The sequence below is a fragment of the Macaca mulatta genome, chromosome 6 (assembly GCF_049350105.2).
Source record: "Macaca mulatta isolate MMU2019108-1 chromosome 6, T2T-MMU8v2.0, whole genome shotgun sequence".
NCBI classification, from domain to species: Eukaryota; Metazoa; Chordata; class Mammalia; order Primates; family Cercopithecidae; genus Macaca; species Macaca mulatta.
In genome coordinates this window covers 37,162,342-37,183,940 of record NC_133411.1, presented here as the reverse complement: position 1 = coordinate 37,183,940, position 21,599 = coordinate 37,162,342, and the positions used below count along the sequence as shown (strand labels likewise).

General features: G+C 33.9%; 1 protein-coding gene across 2 annotated transcripts in view; it reads left to right on the top strand.

Moving 5' to 3' along the window:
* Positions 1-12,890, top strand: part of LMBRD2 (LMBR1 domain containing 2) — a 56,508-nt gene extending 43,618 nt beyond the window's left edge. The window contains exons 13-19 of one of the 2 annotated variants that reach the window (XM_078003862.1): positions 731-836; positions 1,317-1,414; positions 4,575-4,678; positions 5,847-5,893; positions 7,187-7,292; positions 10,608-10,737; positions 11,705-12,890. In XM_078003862.1, coding sequence (XP_077859988.1) covers positions 731-836; positions 1,317-1,414; positions 4,575-4,678; positions 5,847-5,893; positions 7,187-7,292; positions 10,608-10,737; positions 11,705-11,765 — 652 coding nt within the window. In that variant the 3' untranslated portion in view covers positions 11,766-12,890. 2 annotated transcript variants of the gene reach the window in all.
* Positions 12,891-21,599: the final 8,709 nt, after the last annotated feature.

The following is a 21,599-nucleotide window of genomic DNA, read 5'->3' as shown; positions in this document are numbered from 1 at the left end:
TATGTAACCTTCACTCTACCCCCAGTGATATCAAAACCGGGAAATGAGAGTAAAACATTACTGTTAACTATATACTACAGACTTTAGTTCTCACCATCTTTTTAATCCTTCATTCATTTGTGTGTGTGTGTGTGTATGGATTCCTGTAGGCACCAACACAATCAAGATTCAGAACAGTTCTGTCACCACAAAAGAATTCTCTCATATTATGTTTTTTTTTTATTCATACCCACACTTTATTCTCCCCAGCCCCAATTATCCAAGTGGGTTTGTAAGGCATTCTTTTTATTTGGACAGAATTGAACAACTTTATGTCTGTGCGTGTCAGAATGACATATGTTGATACAACTTCAGTTCTTTTATGTACTGAATACAATTCACCTTGAGGATGTTACTGTCCTTGTCATGCTGTGAGATGGATTTTACGGATGACTTAGTTGTAGGAGATGCATGGAAAGGCACTCCACAATTTGTGGGGATAAAGCAATGGCAGAAACCATAAAAGCAAGGAGTTTGAGGCTGTAGTCATGTAGGCATTGATGTGGCAATCTTCAGAATACCTCCCAAGTAAGTGAGGGCAGGTCACATTAAGAATTCAATGTATATATAAAGCAAATAGATGAAAATTTTAGCTATAATTATCTGAAATGTTTTTAATACATCTCAGTATAATATAAAATAATTTTGCTGCTTTACTTTTTATATACATATTTTTAAATGTTTGTTGCAGGCTATTTTGCCGTTTGACACCTCCTTTATGTCTTAATTTCTTGGGTTTGACCCATATGGATTCATCTATCTCTCACAAGAATACTCAGCCAACTGCTTACACATCTGTAAGTATGGTCAGAAAATGGAATTCCTTAGTTTCACTATCTATATGAGTTGCTGTTATTGTGAAATTTCTTTTAATGCCAGCAGAATGTTACTGGTAAAATTTTCTCTTAAAGATTGTATATGTATTACTATTGACTAGATAAAAGTGATTTTGCTTCTTTTATGATAAAAATGTTTTTTGGTTCATATAGGTTGTCTAACTGAGCAGTATCAAAAGAACTGACCTATACTAATATTAACTTTATATTTATAGTCAATGTATGTGATAATTTTGAGTAATAATTACATTAATTTTCCTTAAGAGAAAACCTCAATAAAAAGCAGATTTTAAAAAATAAGTCCATTTACTGCTTTTCTTCTACTTTTTAAAAAGTTCAAATGGATTGGCATGACTGGTTATAGGCAAATTTTCTAATGAAGGAAAGGAATGGAAATTATAGAGCTATTCCAATTTAACTTACTTTTTTCTTGCTCTTCAGATTATGGGTTCCATGAAAGTTTTATCCTTTATTGCAGATGGATTCTATATATATTATCCTATGTTGGTGGTAATTCTCTGCTTTGCTACTTATTTTAGGTAAGAAACTTAACATTATTTTTTCTTTTGCTCTTAAATCTGGATATCCTTTCTCTTTAAAACTCTTTTCAATATTTACTGATTGAGTTTCAATTTGTTTTATTGTGGCTTTGGAGAAGCTGGGGATAGTTCAAAGGAACTACTGGAGTGATCAGGTGCTATTCTTCCTCTAAAAAATTTAAAGAAGAAAGAGGTAGAGTTATTATTCTATTATAATAAATAATATTATTTTAACATTATTCTATTTAGGCTAAAAAATGATAGGATTAATTACAGAGTGTTAACTCTTAAGTCCTGGCCTTTGACACTGACAGCTAGCATAGCCTGCAAAACACCCTTCTGTCCAGCTTTTTTCTAATGACATAAATTAGCCTTGGAGCTTTCCAATCATTATTGCTGGGTGTCTAGATGCTTCAGACCATGGCCAGAACAAAGGGTCAGTTGAGGACCAGTTGTAATCAAGCTGTACATTAAGACTAGAGGAGAAATTTTCTCCTGTGTCAGAAAGCACGTGGAATGCTCTTTTCATGGAATTAGAATGAATGGTAGAATCTAGGCAGGAGTGAGATTCAAAAGGGTTTAAAGGATAGGTGTACTTGGCTTCTAGCATCTGTCTTTCCTTCTTTTTATATGTCAGGCCTCCTCATCCTGTACTCTGCCCTCTTTCATTGCTTAAGTGCTCCATGACATACCCAAAATACCACTTTTTCAAAAACACTTAAAAATGTTCATTGCTTACTCTTCTGAGAAAAATAAATTTTATCTACTTACTTTATTTAAATCTTCCAATACCATTTTATAGTTGTTACAGATAATATCTACTAACATTACAGTAATGAGTAAACAGATATTGTTTAAAATACATTCTCTATTGAATTTTTAAAAATATATTTTACTTTCTCATAAGTAAAATAACTAAAAGATTATAACTTCAAATTGTAGCAGGACGAGCCGCAGACAAGAACCCCTCAGACACCGAGTTGTAGAAGGAAAGGGCTTTATTCTGCTGGGAGCATCGGTGGACTCACGTCTCCAAAAACCGAGCTCCCCGAGTGAGCAATTCTTGTCCCTTTTAAGGGCTTACAACTAAGGGGATCTGCGTGAGAGTTGTGATGACTGAACAAGCAGGGAGTACGTGACTGGGGGCTGTACTCACTGAACGGAACAGAACAGGACAGGGATTTTCACGATGCTTTTCCATACAATGTCTGAAATCTATAGATAACACAAGCAGTTAGGCCAGGGGCTGATGTTTAACTACCAGTCCCAGGGCGTGGTGCTGGGCTATCTGCCAGTGGATTCCATTTCTGCCCTTTAGTTTTTACTTCTTCTTTCTTTATAGGCAGAAATAGGGCATAAGACAATATGAGGGGTGTTCTCCTCCCTTAAAATAATACTTTTAATATGAACTGATAGCGAATCTAATATTTTGAGTGTTTTCTTTAGGTGGAGAAGACAGTAACAGATCTACAGTGTGAAAATGATGTATTAAAAGAAGAGTCTAGTCACACTTTGTGTGCCTAAAACTATGTTTTTATTATGTGCTTAATCATTTGAAAAGTTAATAAAGTGGAACATTAAGAACTTGTAATATATAAATTTTTTTAATGTTAGCAGTTATGTTGGCAAGATTAGCATTTCTTCTTACCTTGTTAGATGGTTATATGGATCAAGTGATATGGGGCAGAATAATGCTCTGTCAACTAAAAATCTTAGCTATAAGGAATCACTATGTCTAGAGAAAGGAAAATTGTTAAACTTAAATATAATCATTAAAAGTGTCTTTCTAATCAGGATAAACTTTGAGTGCCATTTTGTCTTTAAGGGGAAAAAAAGTTAATTTTCAGATTAACTCACAGAATAGATGTTCTGTTATAGAACACCCAAAGCAATGCCTTACTGACATTTCAATGATAGGTTGACTTGATAAGTTCATTTTCATTTGAAATGCTGCCAGAATTAGTCTAATTCCCATGCTATTAGCAATGCAGCCACACCCAGAGTGAATATTCAGACTTACCTGCCTAGAGAGCGTAATGTTGTTTCCTGACACTTTCGACAAAGATAAAACCTTCCCAGAGACAGTGATCTAATTCTGAGCTTCTCATCCTGAAGTATAGTACTCTCACAAGGATAGGAAGATGGTAAGGAAATGTTTGAAGTCAGAGAATTAACATAATCATCTGCAAAACCCCAATTTTACCCAATGGTAATACATAATAAACATTTTTTATATGAATGAAACAAGTAGATATGTTATGGATTAGCTAGATATTTACACATTTTTCCTGCAAAATGGAATGGAGAGCTTCACTTTTTCTAAATTGCTTTCCTGTTTTCCCTTCGTCTCTCTCTCTCTCTCTCTCCTTCACCACTTTCTCTTCCCTTTTCCTCCCTCTCTGTGTAGAAGTACGTCATTGAAAAAGTTTGAGAACTAATATAATAAAAGAACTGCTTGGTTTTTGTTTTGTCTGGGATTTAAATTCTAAGTCTGTCATTTATTAAGGGATCTTTAGCAAAGTATTTAACCCCTTAGGCCTGTTTTCTTACCTGTAAAGTGATATTTATCTCTTAGAATGGTAGTAAAAATTAAATAAGAAGGCATCTGTAAATTATCTGATGTATGGTTGGATCTTAAACAAATATTAATCCTGCCTATTCACCTATCGTTTCCTTCCTTGTGTTCCATATTTTCAGTATTCTCATCTTGTACAACAATCAAATTTAAAGTAAATAGCAAATAAGATATAAGGTAGTAGGCTTCAGATAAGATATAGTAATCAATTTGTAGTATATAAAAGCTATTTAAATAGTTAACTAGATCAGAGGGAAAAAGTTGCTCTTACATTATTATAGTTATCATTTTACCATCTTGGTGTAATTGTTTTCTGAAGGTATGCTGATAACTTGACTTAATTGACATCTATAAGAAACCTGAATATAGTGTATACCCTAATCAGTGAAGTACAGGACATACACTTCTTAGAAAGGGAGATAAGTGGTACTTCTTGAGGCATGTCAGATGTGACTATAGATAACTATATGATAACAGATAATGAAGCATAGTCTTCTTTTGGAGTGACAATGCTAAAGAACAATTCATCTAAATATTTACAATGTGAAATAATGCTTGTCTTTTTTAAAAACCTGCTTTTATTAGTTTGGGAACCCGTTGTTTGAATCTGCTTGGTTTCCAGCAGTTTATGGGAGATGATGATATGACATCAGACTTAGTTAATGAAGGAAAAGAATTAATCAGAAAAGGTAAGATTTGTCTTTTAAAATAAATGAAGGGAAAATACTAAATGCTAAGACTCAGCATACAAAATTAATATTTGTATAGTTTGTGAATAATTTTTAATCTATCCTAAGAAATTATCAATTAATGCAAATTTATAGCTAAAAATGTACATGTAGCCTTCCTAGCAAAAATAATTTGAAAACATAAATAATTGTTTTATCTGTCTTTAAGAAATTCTGAAGCTTAAATTATTAGTATGTCTGCAGCTAGAAAACACCCTTGTTTGGTCTTGGAATCATTTTCATGTTTACCTTGAAACATAATTGCCAAACTCTGTACAGTTATAAAGCTCATTAATTTAAAGAATCATCAGTTTGATACTGCATGGGAAATCATTCAAGCAAAGGCTACTTTTTTAGAATGTGATGATCATTAACAGCCTGTTACAATACATGGCACTCTGGTAGAATCAAATCACAAAACTGAGTGTATTAAATTTACTGATGTTCAAAGTGATGGTAGCATGGAGGGAAAAAAAGTTGACTTTTGGGACATTGGTTCTTAGACATTCTCCCTACTTGAATCTGGGGCTTTTGTGTGATTATGGGTTGAATGTAAGCCAAAATATATTGCAGCTCCAAAGTAAGTTAGTGTAGCCTTCACATGCTCTCCTATTAGACCTCATATGGCATAGCACATCCAGTCCTGAGTAAGATTTTTAAGAATAAGACTGATAAATTAGAAGGTATTTAGAGAAGGACAGCTAGAATTATGAGTCTGTAGAGCATATCCTGTGGGAAAAAAGTGAAAACATCATGTCTGTAACCTAAAGAGAATAACAAAGAAAACCACTCGTACAGAAAGAAGAGAAATACTAACTTAACTTAGAAGATAGGAATGAAAGAGAATAGAATTTACAGAGAAACAAATTTCAGGTCATTGTGAGAAAGAACTCTTTGTTCACTAAAGTTATTTAAACAGAGACTACAGGGCCATCTGCAACAAAAATACGGAAGGCATTCACTATTGAGTGAGGTAACCTCTCAAATTCTTTCCAGCAATAACCTATAACATTTGATTTTGTGATAATTTAAAAGAAATATCAGTCGTAGCCCAATATCTTTACTTCAGTTACACTATGTCTAATTAAACCATGTTATGCCATATTTGAGATCATTTTTCTGTCTTTAGAGAAGAGAAAAAGGCAAAGGCAAGAAGAAGGCGAAAATCGAAGAAGAGTAAGTACAGTATTAATTTCTGTAATCTGAAGATTAATTTGAAATATTTCTTAAGAATCTTACTAATTTGGAATAATTAGCTAAAGACAAAAAAAAAGGGGGGAAATGTTATAAGATATTTTTAAAGAAAGGGAATTTTAATACTTTCAGGTATATACACTAAGTATCCTGACAGACCTGTTCTAAAAGTCATTAGTAATACATTACTTCGTGTTTGGCATTGAGCAGCTTCTTGCCTAAAGTAGGTGCTCCATGAATATTTGTTGAATGAATGAATAAATAAATTTGTGTATTCTTGCTATTAAAGTGGTTTTAATTGCTTTAAAATTGTTTCTCTTTTTTTTTGGTGCTGTGATACTAATTTTATTCCTCCTTAATTTTTCTTTAAGCCTCTATTTTCTGAGGCAAACTAACCTCCTAGAAAATGAAAAGGCAAAAAATGAGTAAAATCTAATTATAATTACCACATATTTTTAACAAATAGGTGTATATACTGGCAAAGCAAAGACTAACTAATAGTTGTCTTTGTGTATCTTCATATATGTGTATCTTCTTTATTTTAGAAGGCAGAACTAGAACCAAAGAGTGAAAGTTACTAGACATAGATTTTTCTTCTCTATGAGAATTTCTAAATTACACGATTTACCAGAATTGCAATAGGCTTCTCAGACATAGAAAATTACATGCTATCTAGTCAGAGAGCCAAAAAGCATCTGGCAAGGATGTTTTAGAATGAGACCCTGCACTGCATGGAAAGTTGCATTAGGTGACTTCTAATGTCCCTTTCAATTCTAAGAATTTAATGAGTAGAATCCAGTTAATATGGTTTTACTACATTTAAGATGACTCACAGTGCCACGTGAGTCATAGATTAATTATGTTTGTATACAGCTTTAGCTGTTGACTTTTTAGCTCTCTAATATTTGTAGTTTATTTGAGTGAAAAAAAATTTTGTTAACATCTATTAGTCATTATGGGTTCTTATAACTTTTGCATGGTCTAAGTAAGCTTGTAGTAATATTGTTTTACATTTTAGATAGATGAATAGCAATCAAAGTTAGCAAAAATGTCTCTGTCATTTGTAGAAGTTAAAATTTATAGAGACTGTGACTTCAATAAATCATATAAAAATAAAAACATTGACCTATGATTATAATTATATTGATTACTAATGAATTTCTGATGAAAATAAATTATATTACATTGCATATGTAATCTCTTGACATTAATGGATTATTTTCTGTTCTCTTATTATGTTCTTTTATTGTATATTTATTTTTGCTTCTTTTCTAGGAATGGAAAGAACGTTATGGACACAATAGAGAAGATTCCACTAGGAACAGAAATATTCATACTGACCCCAAAGAGTCAAACTTCTCAGATGTTAATACCAACCATTGTAAGTAGTTTATCTTCTAGTTGACTTGGAAATTGTTTATTTATGCTTGCTTGCATAAAGATTGAGTGTTAGAATACTCATCCAGAAATGCCTTTGTAGAATTACGAATGTGTATTTGCAGTGACTTTTTTTTTTTTCCCTCGCATTCCTCAGTATATAGAAGGAAGGGGAAGCTCAAATATGTACTCTGGTAGGGAAACGAGAAACTGGGGCATCAAATAAATAGTTTTAAGTATACTAACCCTAAATAATGTAAGCACTTATCCCAGGTATGTTCTAGGCAGGTGTTTATTTCTACTATTTACCTTGATGATTTTCTTTCCTATTAATTGATGTAGGTTATTTGATCATTTTTATAATAATTTATTGACTGACCCATATAAGTTAGGCATATTCCCAGGTATACAGCAATACAAAGAAGGTATGCTTCTTGTCCTCAGGATGCTCATAATTGAGTGAGGGACTGATACCAGACAGAAGCCATCTGCCACCAGGTTGTGTTTGGAAACCTTCCTGTGTCACTGACCCACACTGACATGAGGCAGAAGCTATTTAGGAGGTGCTAGGAAACCAATTTTTCCTAGAACCTTGAGCTGAATAGAAGAAAGAGGTTGTTTCTAGAGAGATGTAAGACTGCTGAGGCTTCAGTGCACAGAGGATGGAGGAGAAAAACTGAGCACTCTCACCCACTCAGCTGCAAGTTTCACACTGAGTACCAAGCAATAGTAGTCAATTGTTGGAGGAGGAATAGAAACATGGAGAAGACTCCCTCTGTTTCATATCCATATCCATGCAGGAACTACTGAAATCTGAGAGTGGAAAAAGAATACTGAGAGAAACCATCTGACACTTGAGGCCCTACTAAGTACAAGGTCATAGGATTTCATTACTAGAGAAATGTGAAGTCTGTAGGGACTTAAGGAAACTAAAGCAACAACCAAATCCAAACTCAGATCAACTATAGGTTGAGTGCAGACCTCAACAGTGATGATCTAATGGAAGAGGTGTGCCCATTCTGGGCATAAAACTATGATTTCTTTCCATCTTTTCCTTCTTTTACACATAATGTCTGGCTTTTAACCCAAAATTATGAGATATACAAGAAAGTAAGATAATATAAACCATTTTCAAAACATAAAATAGTGAATATACCAGACCCAGAGGTGGCTCAAATGTTGAAATTATCAGACAGTGCAGTGACTTTAAAATAACCTATTGGTATGTTAAATGATCTGATGGAAAGCTTGGACAATGTGCATGAACAGATAGGATAGAATTTCACCGGAGAGATGGAAACTATACAAAAGAGCTAAATAGAAATGTTAAAAATATTTTAATTAGGCTGTGTATGATATTGTAGATTTCTCATGACAGCTCTGATGGAAGGATGCACACCTGATGCAGAAGGAATTCAGCTTGGGGAATGGAAAAAGAGGGCCTATCTTAGGAAAGAGTTTTTATAATGAAGAAATATTTCTATAATAAGGACATGTTTAGCTGAGTATTTAAGAATGAATAGTACTTAGCCAGGTGAAGGGTATTTTAGTTAGAAGGGAGACTAAGTGCAGGACATTGTGGCATGAGAGAACCTTTGGGAAAATGTATGTTTTTCTCTGTAACTAAAGCCTAAGCATGGCGAGGCTAATAAGAGAGGGGGCCACGGAGGTAGTTGAGGAACAGATATTGTCATTCTCCAGTGTTTGGATTTGGGGCCGGGCACTGTGGCTCGTGCCTGTGAGGCCGAGGTGGGTGGATCACCTGAGGTTAGGAGTTCGAGGCCAACATGGCCAACATGGTGAAATGCCGTCTCTACTAAAAATACAAAAAGTAGCTGGGCATGGTGGTACGCACCTGTAATCCCAGCTACTCAGGAGGCTGAAATGGGAGAATTGCTTGAACCCAGGAGGCGCAAGTTGTAGTGAGCCAAGATCATGTCACTGAACTCCAACCTGGGCTACAGAGCAAGACTCCATCTCAAAAACAAAAGAAAAAAAAGTTTGGATTTTGACCTAAAGGTAAGATTTCAATCTGGGAAGAAGTATGATAAGATTTTTGGTTTAGAAAGATGAATTTAATGGCAGTATAAAGCATAATTCTTAGGGAAGTGAGATATAGAAACCATTTCAGAGACTGTTGGGTAATGCAGTCAAGAAATAATTAGGGCCTAAAATAAGGCAGTTGTCCTGGAGATGAAAAGAAAAGGATTTATTTGAAGGACTTTACGGTAGAATAAATAGGAAAGGGCTGAAGCTTTAGTTAAAACTGGGAAATAGGATTCTGTAAAGGAATTTGGACGCTTGCTTACCACAGAGTAGAAGGAAGTTTACAGAATGGAAAAATCTGGCAAGACAGGAGAATGCTTAAGAGAGGAGGAATCAAAAAGCCATAGGATGATGAATTAGAGAGAATCTAGCATGTATTGGGCAATTGCAATTTGCTGAATGAGTGACAGAAAAGATGAAGAGACTGGCATTTAGGACAAAGTCCAAGCTTACAAAAATGTAAATATGATATAATTGGCTTGCATTAAGTTTTCAGAAAGAACTATATCATAAAGCTGTTGTAAATTTACTTGGACTCCTCTGAACAACATTGTGAAAATTTGGTTTGTTTATAAAGAAATCCCTCTCCACATAGAGAAAGGAAAGTTAGTTTTCTTTATCTACTGTCTGGTATGATAATCATTAGCCACATGCAGCTATTGAGCACTTGGAACATGTTGAAATGATAATATTTTGGATATATTGTGTTTAAATATATTAAAATTAATTTCACTTGTTTCTTTTTACTTTTTAATATAGCTACTAGAAAATTTCTAATTAAATATCGGCTTGCATTCTGTTTCTATTGGCTAGTGCTACCCATACTCTTGCCTTACGGTAAAAAGACTCACACCTTTTTTAAGAGTTTGAGCTGATTACACCTTAAAGTCCTAGCCAAGAAATGAGGTTTACTGTAAAACTAACTCAAACTACTTTTGTTAATGAACAGTTTCACCATTGTGATCTCGTAGTTAAATGTTAATTCTGAGTTACACTAATGAAATATTTGCACTGTATCTGCTTCTGAGCTTAGAGAGCTTCTTAGCTAACTACAAGGCTAGAGAACTTTTCCTTGCTATATTCTATTATACTGCTTATAATTTTAATCTGATTTTAAGGAACCATGTAGTTATCTTTTCTTATGTTCTTTATCTTCACAATGAAAATTCAGATTCCTTGGAATTTTGATTTTTCTTTCTGTACCTCCATAGACTGTGACCCATAAATTAATAGACAATAGGGAAGTAGACATTTTTTCCCACTTCCTTTGCAGCTGCATTCAAATATACCAGGGCTAATAACAGGACTGAAAGGGACCGGATAGAACTTCTCCAAGATGCAGAACCTTTGGATTTTAATGCAGAAACATTCACTGATGATCCTCTTGAATCTGAATCAGGAAGGTAAGTTCTGGATGTGACATTTTAGCTCTAGCATTCCTCTACAATTTTAATAATACATTGACTTGACAAGGTTGAAAATAAGTAAGTAAAGGTAAAAGTAACAAGTGATAAGTAAAGGAAAATGTTCATTTTCACTAATAATAAAAAATGAAGTAACTTTTGATACCTTTTTAGACTTTCTAATGCTTTTATATTTTAAAAATTATATCATCCAGTAATGGTAACTAAAATTGTTATCTTCATACAATACTAGTGGAATTATAAATAAGAAAGAATAATTGAAATATATAGCAAAGGATCACAACAATATTTATATGCCTGTTTCTGATTGTCCCATTTGTGAAATTTATCATATTTAGTAACTGCTGCATAGGAGTGTCTAGATGCCAGACACTATTCTAAGCCCTTTAACAAAAATATTGTAATTGTATGGTTGCAAATTCAGTTGGATTTAAATCCAGAGAGGCTCAGTAAGCTGCCTAGAGTCACACAACTTGTAAATGGCAAGTCAGGCATTCAAATTCCAGTATTCTGGCTAAAGTCTGTACTTTTAGCCATTATCCTATGAGGACATAATTAAATAAAAGCAAAATATCATGTGCACAAAAATGTTTACTACAGTATTGCCTCTATGCAGTAAAAACCTAGGTTATATTTATATGCAACAATTGAGAGTGGTTATTGAATTGATTAATCTCCCAGATGTGTCTTACATCCCCCACCCCTTCTTTTTACATCTCTCACTCTGTCATGCATATATAATAGGGTCTAAAACAGTTGCTGGTTGATTTATAATTAAGTCCTTTTGGATAATATACTTGGAGGGTGAGTTTCTGCTTTCAGCTAATGACTAGATTTTACAATACTTACAAATTATGTGGCCACCCCCTTTTAATGTATTCTTGTTTTCTTCTCTTCCTTTATTATTTTTGATGCCTCAGATCATTTCTTTATGTTCCCTTTTTAGGTATCAGCCTGGTGGACGATATCTCTCGATGTCCCGCAGTGATATATTTAATGATGTTTAAAGTCTGAAAAAGTTTGTGGGACCACTAACCAAGGTCGACACATCAGTTCAGTCTTGATGAACATCTGTGTACCCTAGAATTTCCTCTATACTCAGTGAAAAGTGTCAAGATAACAAAAAAGACACTGAGAATTAATTATATCTTAGGAATAATAGTTTAATGTGCATTGAATAGAGTATCACCTTTTCCAACAAGATTTATTACATATCATTTCCTAAGCATCTGCCTTAGAAGTACAGTTACAGTGGAAGGATTTTAAAAAAGATCAACATATGTTAAGAACATGCAGTTCAGTTTGTTTCAGATTAATTTTTTTTTCAGGAGAGTTATTTTAAAGATTCAAGGAAGCCATAAGTCATACTAAATAACATTATACACAGTTTGATTATTGTGACTTACGTTTTTGTTACTTCTAAAAAATATATTCAACCTGTATTTCCCAAAGAAATGTAAGTGAATGGAGACCTCAAATAATAACTGTATTCATAAAACTCATGTCTTAAAACAAGGCTTACTTCTAGACATAACTGAATGTAAAAAGTGCTTTTTCAAATCTGTTTGCAAACTAGTGGGGATTTTTGCATGTATAAGATTAAGATTATACTTCAACTGATGCGTGTCTGTGTATTTAGCATGTGTACTGTAATCAGGTGATAATAGTATTCCTTCAGTCTTTGTAGTAACTGGATTTTTTTATGCTTCTGGTATTGCTTTATAAAAGATTTTCATTTCAGAAAACTATGTTCACATTTATCATTTAACCTATTGATTTAAATGTTGATCATGCCATTCAAGGATAAATCCTAGGCGTTAATGGAAAATAGTGTTTTTTCTTTTTAGTAGTCAAAGAATCCAACAAAATCCTTTAATATTTAAAGGTACCTGTTCATACTTTTTGAGAAAAAAATTGGTTATTCAAAGGTAAAAAGTGAGTCAATTTACTGTTATTACTGATACATTGTGATTTATAGAAAACCAAACTATATTAGAATGGAAATGTGTAATAACTTGTTGGTTAAACATTCTTACTAAATAGATTGTTTTAACCTTTGTGTTTAAGCTAAATTTATGTATTATATTTTAAAGCACTAGTGTTTTATTGAAAAGTGAACATATTTGATCGCAGCATGCTTGCAGAGAGTTTTCTTATGTCCCTAGAATATTTGCAACTCTTACTGAATCTGTGCTACATTGGGTGACCATACTTCAGCTTGCCTAATACAGTCTCAGTGTAACACCTCGTATCCTGTTTATTACTAGTGATTACTTTCACCCTCAAGTATCCCAGTTTGAAAATGAATTATATGGTTCCCCTAACTTGAAGTTAATCTTTCCCCAAGACATAAATTTAAATTTTTTTTCTTTTTAATGAATATTATCATGTAAGTTTTTTAAAAACACAGCTCTATGCAGATATTGAAAGGAATAGAGCATCATCCTCATTATCTGAAAATTTTGATCTTTGGGTTTTTATGATCTTTGAGATTAGATTCTTTTTAAAATAATTATCAGTGGATAGACTTGCTCTGAATTGAAGGTCATATAGACTACACTGAAGAACACATACGTACAGTCTTTTCATGTGAAGTGTGACCAGAGAGCAATAAGCCAGGAGCAGAGATACTTTGATGCTCTTTGTAATTTCATGATTGACTAATTGAATACCTTGGGCAAATCACGTAGCTCTTCAGTGCCTCAAGTGCTTCATTTTGCACCTTCATTTGCAGAATGCAGATGATACTTGCTATTTACCAGCTGATCTACCTTACAAAGCTATTGTGAGGAAGTTGAGTTGGTGTTTACGTACTGGAGTTTATAACTGTGCTATTTTTCCTAGTGATACTTGAAGGTATTGGATGGGGAAAATGGTCATCCAAGAAAGGGATCCAGTTTCTTCTTATTACAGAAAAGCTTACAAGTCCCTAAAGCAAAAATGTTTTTTGGACTAATTCATCAAAAGTCCTGTGAAACTAGTGTTGTTTTATTTAGTCTTTGGGTTTACTTTGAAATAATTTCTTAAATATAATGTTTCTCTTCAGGTTTTGTAATGAAATTAAAATGCTGTTGTTGAAACAGAAGCAGAAAAGAAAAGAAATTCGCCAATTACTTTTATAACTAACGTTTATAATGCCCTAAGATAAATTGGTAGGAATGTATAAGGTAATGTTACCACTTTTCTTTAGTATTAAATTTTTTATGGTTATAATAATTGAAGTATATACATGCATACACTTCACAAACAGTATAGATTCCTTTATGACTTTCAAGTTATATTTAAAATAATATTTGGTTGTTTCAGTGATTCAGAGTATTCAACTTTTTAAGCAGAATTTGTCTTACAGAATGTTATTTACAATCATATAAAAATGTTATTTTGTTGGATAAATTTGAGTTCAGAAGGCAATGACTTGACCCTGGAAGACTGAGTTTATTGCTGGGGAACCAAGTTAATATTTGTCAAACCACCTTGTGTAAAAAACTGTAGTGGTACAAGTTTTCTCTTTCGAGAAGCTTACTGAAATATAATGACATCTACTGCAAAATAGGACTACTAAATGCACGTACTTTACATGCAAAGTACATTTCTTAAAGAATTATTTCTGGTAATTTTTGATGACTGTATTACTTGATAGTAAGTATTTGTTTAAAAATTTCCAAATTATTATTTAAATTGTTGTTAGGTAAGAATATTCAGTAAGCCAGTAATTCAGAATAACTATTTCAGAAAATAATAACAATCTATTAATGTAATGAATCACCTCTAAATTACTAATTAACTTCTTTTACAACATAAATAACTTGTTATCAATAGAACATTTTTGTAAAAAACAAAAGAAAGTATAAGTTTAATTATTAAAATTTGCTCTCTTACCAAATGAATACAAGGGCTTTTGAATAATCTCATTGCATAAGAGGCCCTCATTTCACAAAAATGGTAAGAACTAAATCAAAAGATTCAAGGATTTTCCCTTTATAAAGAATCAGAAAATTTGACAATCCAGACATTCAAAAAAACATTCTGCCAGTTGACTTTTTTGGACTACTATTTGATTAGATGATTGGTTCTGAAATTAAACTGGATGTATGCCCAAATTAAATTAGCATAGGAATGTGTATGGTTTTTTTTTAAAGTATATTTTAGCATATTAATAATTTAATTTACGTTCAGTTACAAACCTCATTCTTTATAGCATTAATAGGTTTAGGGAATGTTCTTGATGGTGTGCTGATTACCATATTAGAGAAAAAATAAACTCCCCATATTATAATTCACTTGTTTAGTAAGGTGAGTTTCTTACTTGTGATTTGAGTGGACCATGCCTAAAAATTACAAGTATATTTGCGCTAAGCGACAAAATATGTCCCTGAAAAATCTTAGCATACTTGAATCATAAAATGTAATGGATTGTATTAAATTCTAAATGTTAAGAAGTAAGTGGATTTAGGATTTTGTCTTTCTTTTCTTATGTCCTCTCTCATTCCTTTATACCTTTCTTCCTTTCTGAGGCCTATGTTTATATAGTATGACTTTTAATCTGCTGAAAGATTTTCCTTCTGTTTTGTGTACAGAGTTGTTTTTGATGAGTAGTACACTTAGAAGGAACCAGTCTGACTACAAATCCCACTACTTGAAATAGCAATATTGTACCTAAAGTAGTCAAATAGATTTTGCTAGACAACTAAGCAACATCTGAATACAAATGTAAAGTATGCTGGCTCAGTGTATCTTTTAGGTCACTAACTTGGACACATAAGTAAATAAATTATTTTCAGTGTAATATTTTTACATAAAAATAGATTTCCCCCCAAAATTTAGGGTTTATTTAGATTATTGAGACATCTTTTTATGAAAAGGAATTAATAAATAACATGCATCATCAAAACTTTTCTTAGGAGAGTTGAAACAACAGAAGAAGGTTACAGAAGGCCTTCTAAAATATGAATTCCCATCTGTATGAGGTACTTCTTTCCAACTCAGTAACTTTTTGCCCAGAGACTTGGAAGACCAGACAATGTTTTCTTTCCCCTTTCCCGACTCCTGGAGACAAGGTGCTAGGAGCCATTTCCGCCAGTAGGGCAGGCCGTAGTTCTGCTCTGTCTTACTTCCCACTGCAGCAGGAACATGTCCACTCCTCTGATTCCTTCCGTACCCAACCTGGTTTAACTAAAATTTTATTTCTATTTTCAAAAGATTGGTCCATTGAGGTCAATTGAGGACTTACTGTAATTTTTAAATCTGTTAATAAAGCAAGAATATTGGCATGTTCCTCTTCTCATCAATATCCTAAAAGACGTTTGTTTTTTACACACTCCTTGGGAAAAATTAACTTTTTTTTCACTGAAAATATTTCCTTTTGTGATTATCTTGATCTCAAATTTTGTGAAAGAATTTTACTGTACTTAGTTCAAAAGAGTAGAAAGAATGATTTACTATTGCAGACATATGTAGGGTAAAATAATTTATTTAAACTGACTGTGCAACACCATTTAGAGTTGATACTGACATAAATGTTATTAGCCAACTAATTTGGAACTGTATGTCTCAACAATGCTGGCAAGTATCTTCCCTGCTTAGAATACCAAGTTGTAGGGGAGAAACTGTATTTATTTTTTAAAAGCAATCCAATGGATTTGTTTTTGTTCATATTTTGAAAACAAGTTGTAGGATTTTTCTTATTTTAGAAGGTAGAAAATATGTGGACCTGTGTTTTAAATCACTATAATATGTATTTATAAATTGTAACATTGAATGATACAACAGAGCTCTAATATTGATGTTCTCACTTTCTGATATTTAATTTTTATAAATGCTTTTGTAAGTAACTAATTGTAGTATTGCTTTTAAATAGTTTTAAAATCTGTCTCAAATAAGTTCTGCCCAGACCTATTTCCTTAGGACAGTATTCTAAAGTTCAGTAGTCCAGTGTGAGCTTGAAATACTCCTACATCCCTTCAGTGATTTTTTTACATATACCAATACGCAGGCAAATAATTAATATACCAAAAACCTAATTTCTGCATTGCATTAATAAAATACTTGTTATTTTGCCTTTATCTAATTCAGTTGATTAGGTGAAATAGAAAATCTTTTCAAATGTGCATATGATCATAATTTTTCAAAATGTTACTGTGGTCATTTTTGGTGCATGATGCCAAATTTATCTTTAGTCAGCCATTGCTACCTGATATGTAATGACAAATGTTTTATTGTCTGATCATTGGGTTGTAAATTAAACTACCTTTTTCTCGTAGATTCTCACTACATTTTCAAATGTGTATTTGGAAAAAGCTGCAAAGTGCTACCTATAAGCAAATTAGTAACTTTGGCCTTATCTATGCATAGTGTTCTCTCAGTTTGGTTTTGATAAATTCATTGACTTGAAGTTCCTTTGTAGTATTTTAATTTATTGTGATGTAATGAATTTTTTGAAATGTTCATTTGATTAGCTGTTAAAATATAGGAAAGAATGTAGCTTTGCATGAAATAAACTACATTTCTACAAGTTAATAAGAATTTTGCTGATTATTTATATATTTTACTTAATTTGAGATTAAGATTCTTTTAAGTAGATTCAGGCATTCTTTGTTCCCTATCAATGTATTAGCAAATATGACAAAATAAATGTTTTAAAATAAATATGTGTACTTTAGTTTCCACATTACTTTTTCTTATGTTTAAAAGTAATTATAGGCCGGGTGTGGTGGCTCACACCTGTAATCCCAGCACTTTGGGAGGTCGAGGCAGGCGGATCATGAGGTCAGGAGATTGAGACTACCCTGGCGAACACAGTGAAACCCTGTCTCGACTAAAAATACAAAAAAGTTAGCCGGGCGTGGTGGTGGGCACCTGTAGTCCTAGCTACTCAGGAGGCTGAGGCAGGAGAATGGCTTGAACCCAGGAGTTGGAGCTTGCAGTGAGCAAAGATCACGCCATTGTACTCCAGCCTGGGTGACAGAGCGAGACTCTGTCTCAAAAAAAAAATGTATATGTATTGAAACATATTGTACCCCATAAATATGGACACTTATGTATCAATTTAAAACAAAAACTTATTTTAAAAATTTTTAAAAAGAGAAGTAACCCCCTCACTACAAAATGCTTAAAGAAAATTAGATCAGAAACCAATGAAACTGAAAATGGGAGAACAGCAGAGAAAATCAACAACACCAAAAGCTGGAACTTTAAAAAAAAAAAGATCAATAAATTTGATGAAAAAAAAATTTTTTTTTTTTTGAGACAGAGTCTTGCTCTGTCACCTAGGCTGGAGTGCAGTGGCGCAATCTCAGCTCACTGCAAGCTCCGCCTCCAGGGTTCACACCATTCTCCTGCCTCAGCCTCCTGAGTAGCTGGAACTACAGGCACCCACCACTACGCCCAGCAACCTTTTTTTTTTTTTTTTTTTTTTTTGTATTTTTAGTAGAGACGAGGTTTCACTGTGGTCTCGATCTCCTGACCTCGTGATCCTCCAGCCTCGGCCTCCCAAAGTGCTGGAATTACAGGTGTGAGCCACCGCACCTGGCCAAATTTGATGAAATTTTAACCAGGCTAACCAAGAAGACAGAGTAGGCTGCTTTCCTGTATACCAAGAATGAACAATTGGAATTTGAAATTAAAAACACAACACTATTTACATTGGTCTTAGCTAATAGAGTAAGAGAAGAAAGGGAATAAAAAGTGTACAGATTCTTTTTTGTTCACAGATGACATAATTGTCTATGTAGAAAGTCCAAAAAAAATGACAGAATAACTCCTAGACTAATAAGCAATTATAGGCCAGGTGTGGTGGCTCATGCCTGTAATCCCAGCACTTTGGGAGGCCAAGGAGGGCAGATCACGAGGTCAAGAGATCGAGACCATCCTGGCTAACAATGAAACCCCATCTCTACTGAAAATACAAAAAATTAGCCAGCTGTAGTGGCAGGCGCCTGTAGTCCCAGCAACTCGGGAGGCTGAGGCTGGAGAATGGCATGAACCCAGGAGGCGGAGCTTGCAGAGCTGAGATTGCACCACTGCACTCCAGCCTGGGTGACAGAGTGAGACTCTGTCTCAAAAAATAAAAAAATAAGCAAGTATAGCAAGGCTACAAGAAACAAGGTTAATATACAAAAGTCAATCACTTTCCTATATAGCAGCAATGGACAAGTGGAATTTGAAATTTAAAACACAATAACATCTATATTGGCATCTGCAAAAATGAAATACTTAGGTATAAATCTAATGAAATTTATATGAGATCTGTATGATGGAAACTACAACTGATGAAAGAAATCAAAAAACTAAATGGAGAAATAGCCCATGTTCATGGATAGGAAAACTCAACATGTCACTTCTTCCCAAATTGATCTATAGGTTCAATGTAATTCCATTCAAAATCTCAGCAAGTTATTTTGTGGATATTGACAAGCTGATTCCAAAATTTATATAGACAGGCAAAAGACCAGAAGAGCCAACACAACATTGAAGAACAAAGTCAGGACTAACACTACTCAATTTTAAGTCTTACTATAAAGCTCCACTCCGGTAGTTAAGGCATTGTGGTGTTGGTGAAAGAATAAACAGATCAATGGACCAGAATAGAGAGCCCAGAAACAGACCCATATAAATGTAGTCCATTGATCTTCGACAAGGGAACAAAAAGAATTCAATGGAGATAGACTTTTTAACAAATGGTCCTGGGACATTCACATTCAAAGAGATAAGTGTAACCTTTCGCAAAAATTAATTCAAAGCTGATCATAGACATAAAAGTAAAACACAAAACTATAAAACTTCTAGAAAATAGCATAAGAGAAAATCTAAGTGATCTTGGGTTTGGCAATGAGTTTTTAGATAGAGCACCAAAATCACAATTCGTGGAAGAAAAACTGGAAGCTGGACGTCATTAAAATTAAAACTTCTGCTCCACAAAAGATACTGTTAAGAGAATAAAAAGCTAAAAAGCCAAGCCACAGACTGAGAAAAATATTTGCAAAATGTAGGTATCTTATATAAGATTTATATCCAAAATACACAAAAGAACCCTTTAAACTCAAAGATAAACCCAATTAAAAAGTGGGCAAAGGATCTAAACAGACACCTTACAAGATATACAGATGGCAAATAAGCATATGTAAAGATGCTTAGTGGACTGCGTCATAAGGGCATTGTAAATTAAAACAACAATAAAATACCACTTACTACAATGGCTAAAATCCAAAACACTAAATAACACCAAATGCTGGCAAGGGTGTGGAGCAACAGATACTGTCATTCATTGCCAGCCACTTTGGAAGACAGTTTAACAGTTTCTTATAAAGCCAACATGCTCTTTCCACATGATTCAGCAATCAAGTTCATAGGTATTTACCCAAATGAATGGAAAACTTACGTCCACACAGAAACCTGCACACAAATGTTTATAACAGTTATATTCATAATTGCCCCAAACTGGAAACAACCAAGATGTCCTTCAGCAGGGGAATAAATAAGCAAACTGTTGTACATCCATAAAATGGAATATTATTCAACTTCATAAAACTATCAAACCGTAAGAAGACAAGGAGGAATATTGAATGCTTATTAATAAGTGAAAAAAGCCAGTCTATACACTGTTTGATTCCAACTATATGACATTCTGAAAAAGGCAAAGCAATGGAAGCAATAAAAAGATCAGAGTTCCAGTGGTGGTGGGGTGGGAGAGAAGGGATACATCGATGGAGCTTGAGATATTTAGGGCAGTGAAATTATTCTCTACTGATACTGTAATGGTAGATGTGTGATGTCACACATTTGTTAAAACCCACAAAATTTTACAAAGCATGAACCCTAATGTAAATTGTGTGCTTTAGTTAGTGTATCAATATCAGCTTATTATCAGCTTATCAATAGTAACAAATATACTAGTGCAAGATGTTAATAGGGAAACAGGTGGGGGTTCTCTGAACTTTCTGTTCAATTTTTTTGTAAACCTAAAACTGGTCTAAAAAATAGCCTGGGCCAGGTGTAGCGGCTCATGCTTGTAATCTCAGCACTTTAGGAAGATGGAGTGGGTGGATTGCTTGAGTTCAGGAGTTCGAGACCAGCCTGGGCCACATAGTGAGACCCTATCTCTACAAAAAAAAAAAAAAAAAATACGAAGTTACCCGGGCGTGGTGGTGCCTGCCTGTAGTCCCAGCTACTTGGGAGGCTGAGGTGGGAGGATGGCTTGAGTCCGGAAGGCAGAGGTTACAGTGAGCAAAGATTGCACTCTGCACTTCAGCTTGGGTGACAGAGTGGGACCCTGTCTCGAAATTAAAAAGAATAATAATTTAAAAATCTCAACTTTTTAAAAAAGTAATTTTAGTGCTACCAAAATCCAATATAGGCAAACCAGATATTAACTTCCATATACATCCTTTTACATCTCTTTGAGAATAATATAAGAAATATATAAAGTTAGTCAAAATTGTTAGATTTTGAAGCCACAAAATTCTTAGGAATTTTTTTTTTGAAACAGAGTTTTGCTCTTGTTGCCCAGAGGCTGGAGTGCAATGGCGTCGTCTAGGCTCACTGCAACCTCTGCCTCCCAGGTTCAAGAGATTATCCTGCCTCAGCCTACCAAGTAGCTGGGGTTACAGGTGCCTGCCACCATGCCTGGCTAATTTTTCTATTTTTAGTAGAGACAAGGTTTCACCATGTTGGCCAGGTTGGTCTCAAACTCCTGATCTCATGTGATCCACCAGCCGCAGCCTCCCAAAGTTCTGGGATCACAGTTGTGAGCCACTGCACCCAGCCTAGAAAACAATTTTTAAGGGGAGGTTAGTGTAATTGTTCAGAAAGTCCTGTGGCTGAAGTGGCAAAAATCAGGAGAAAAT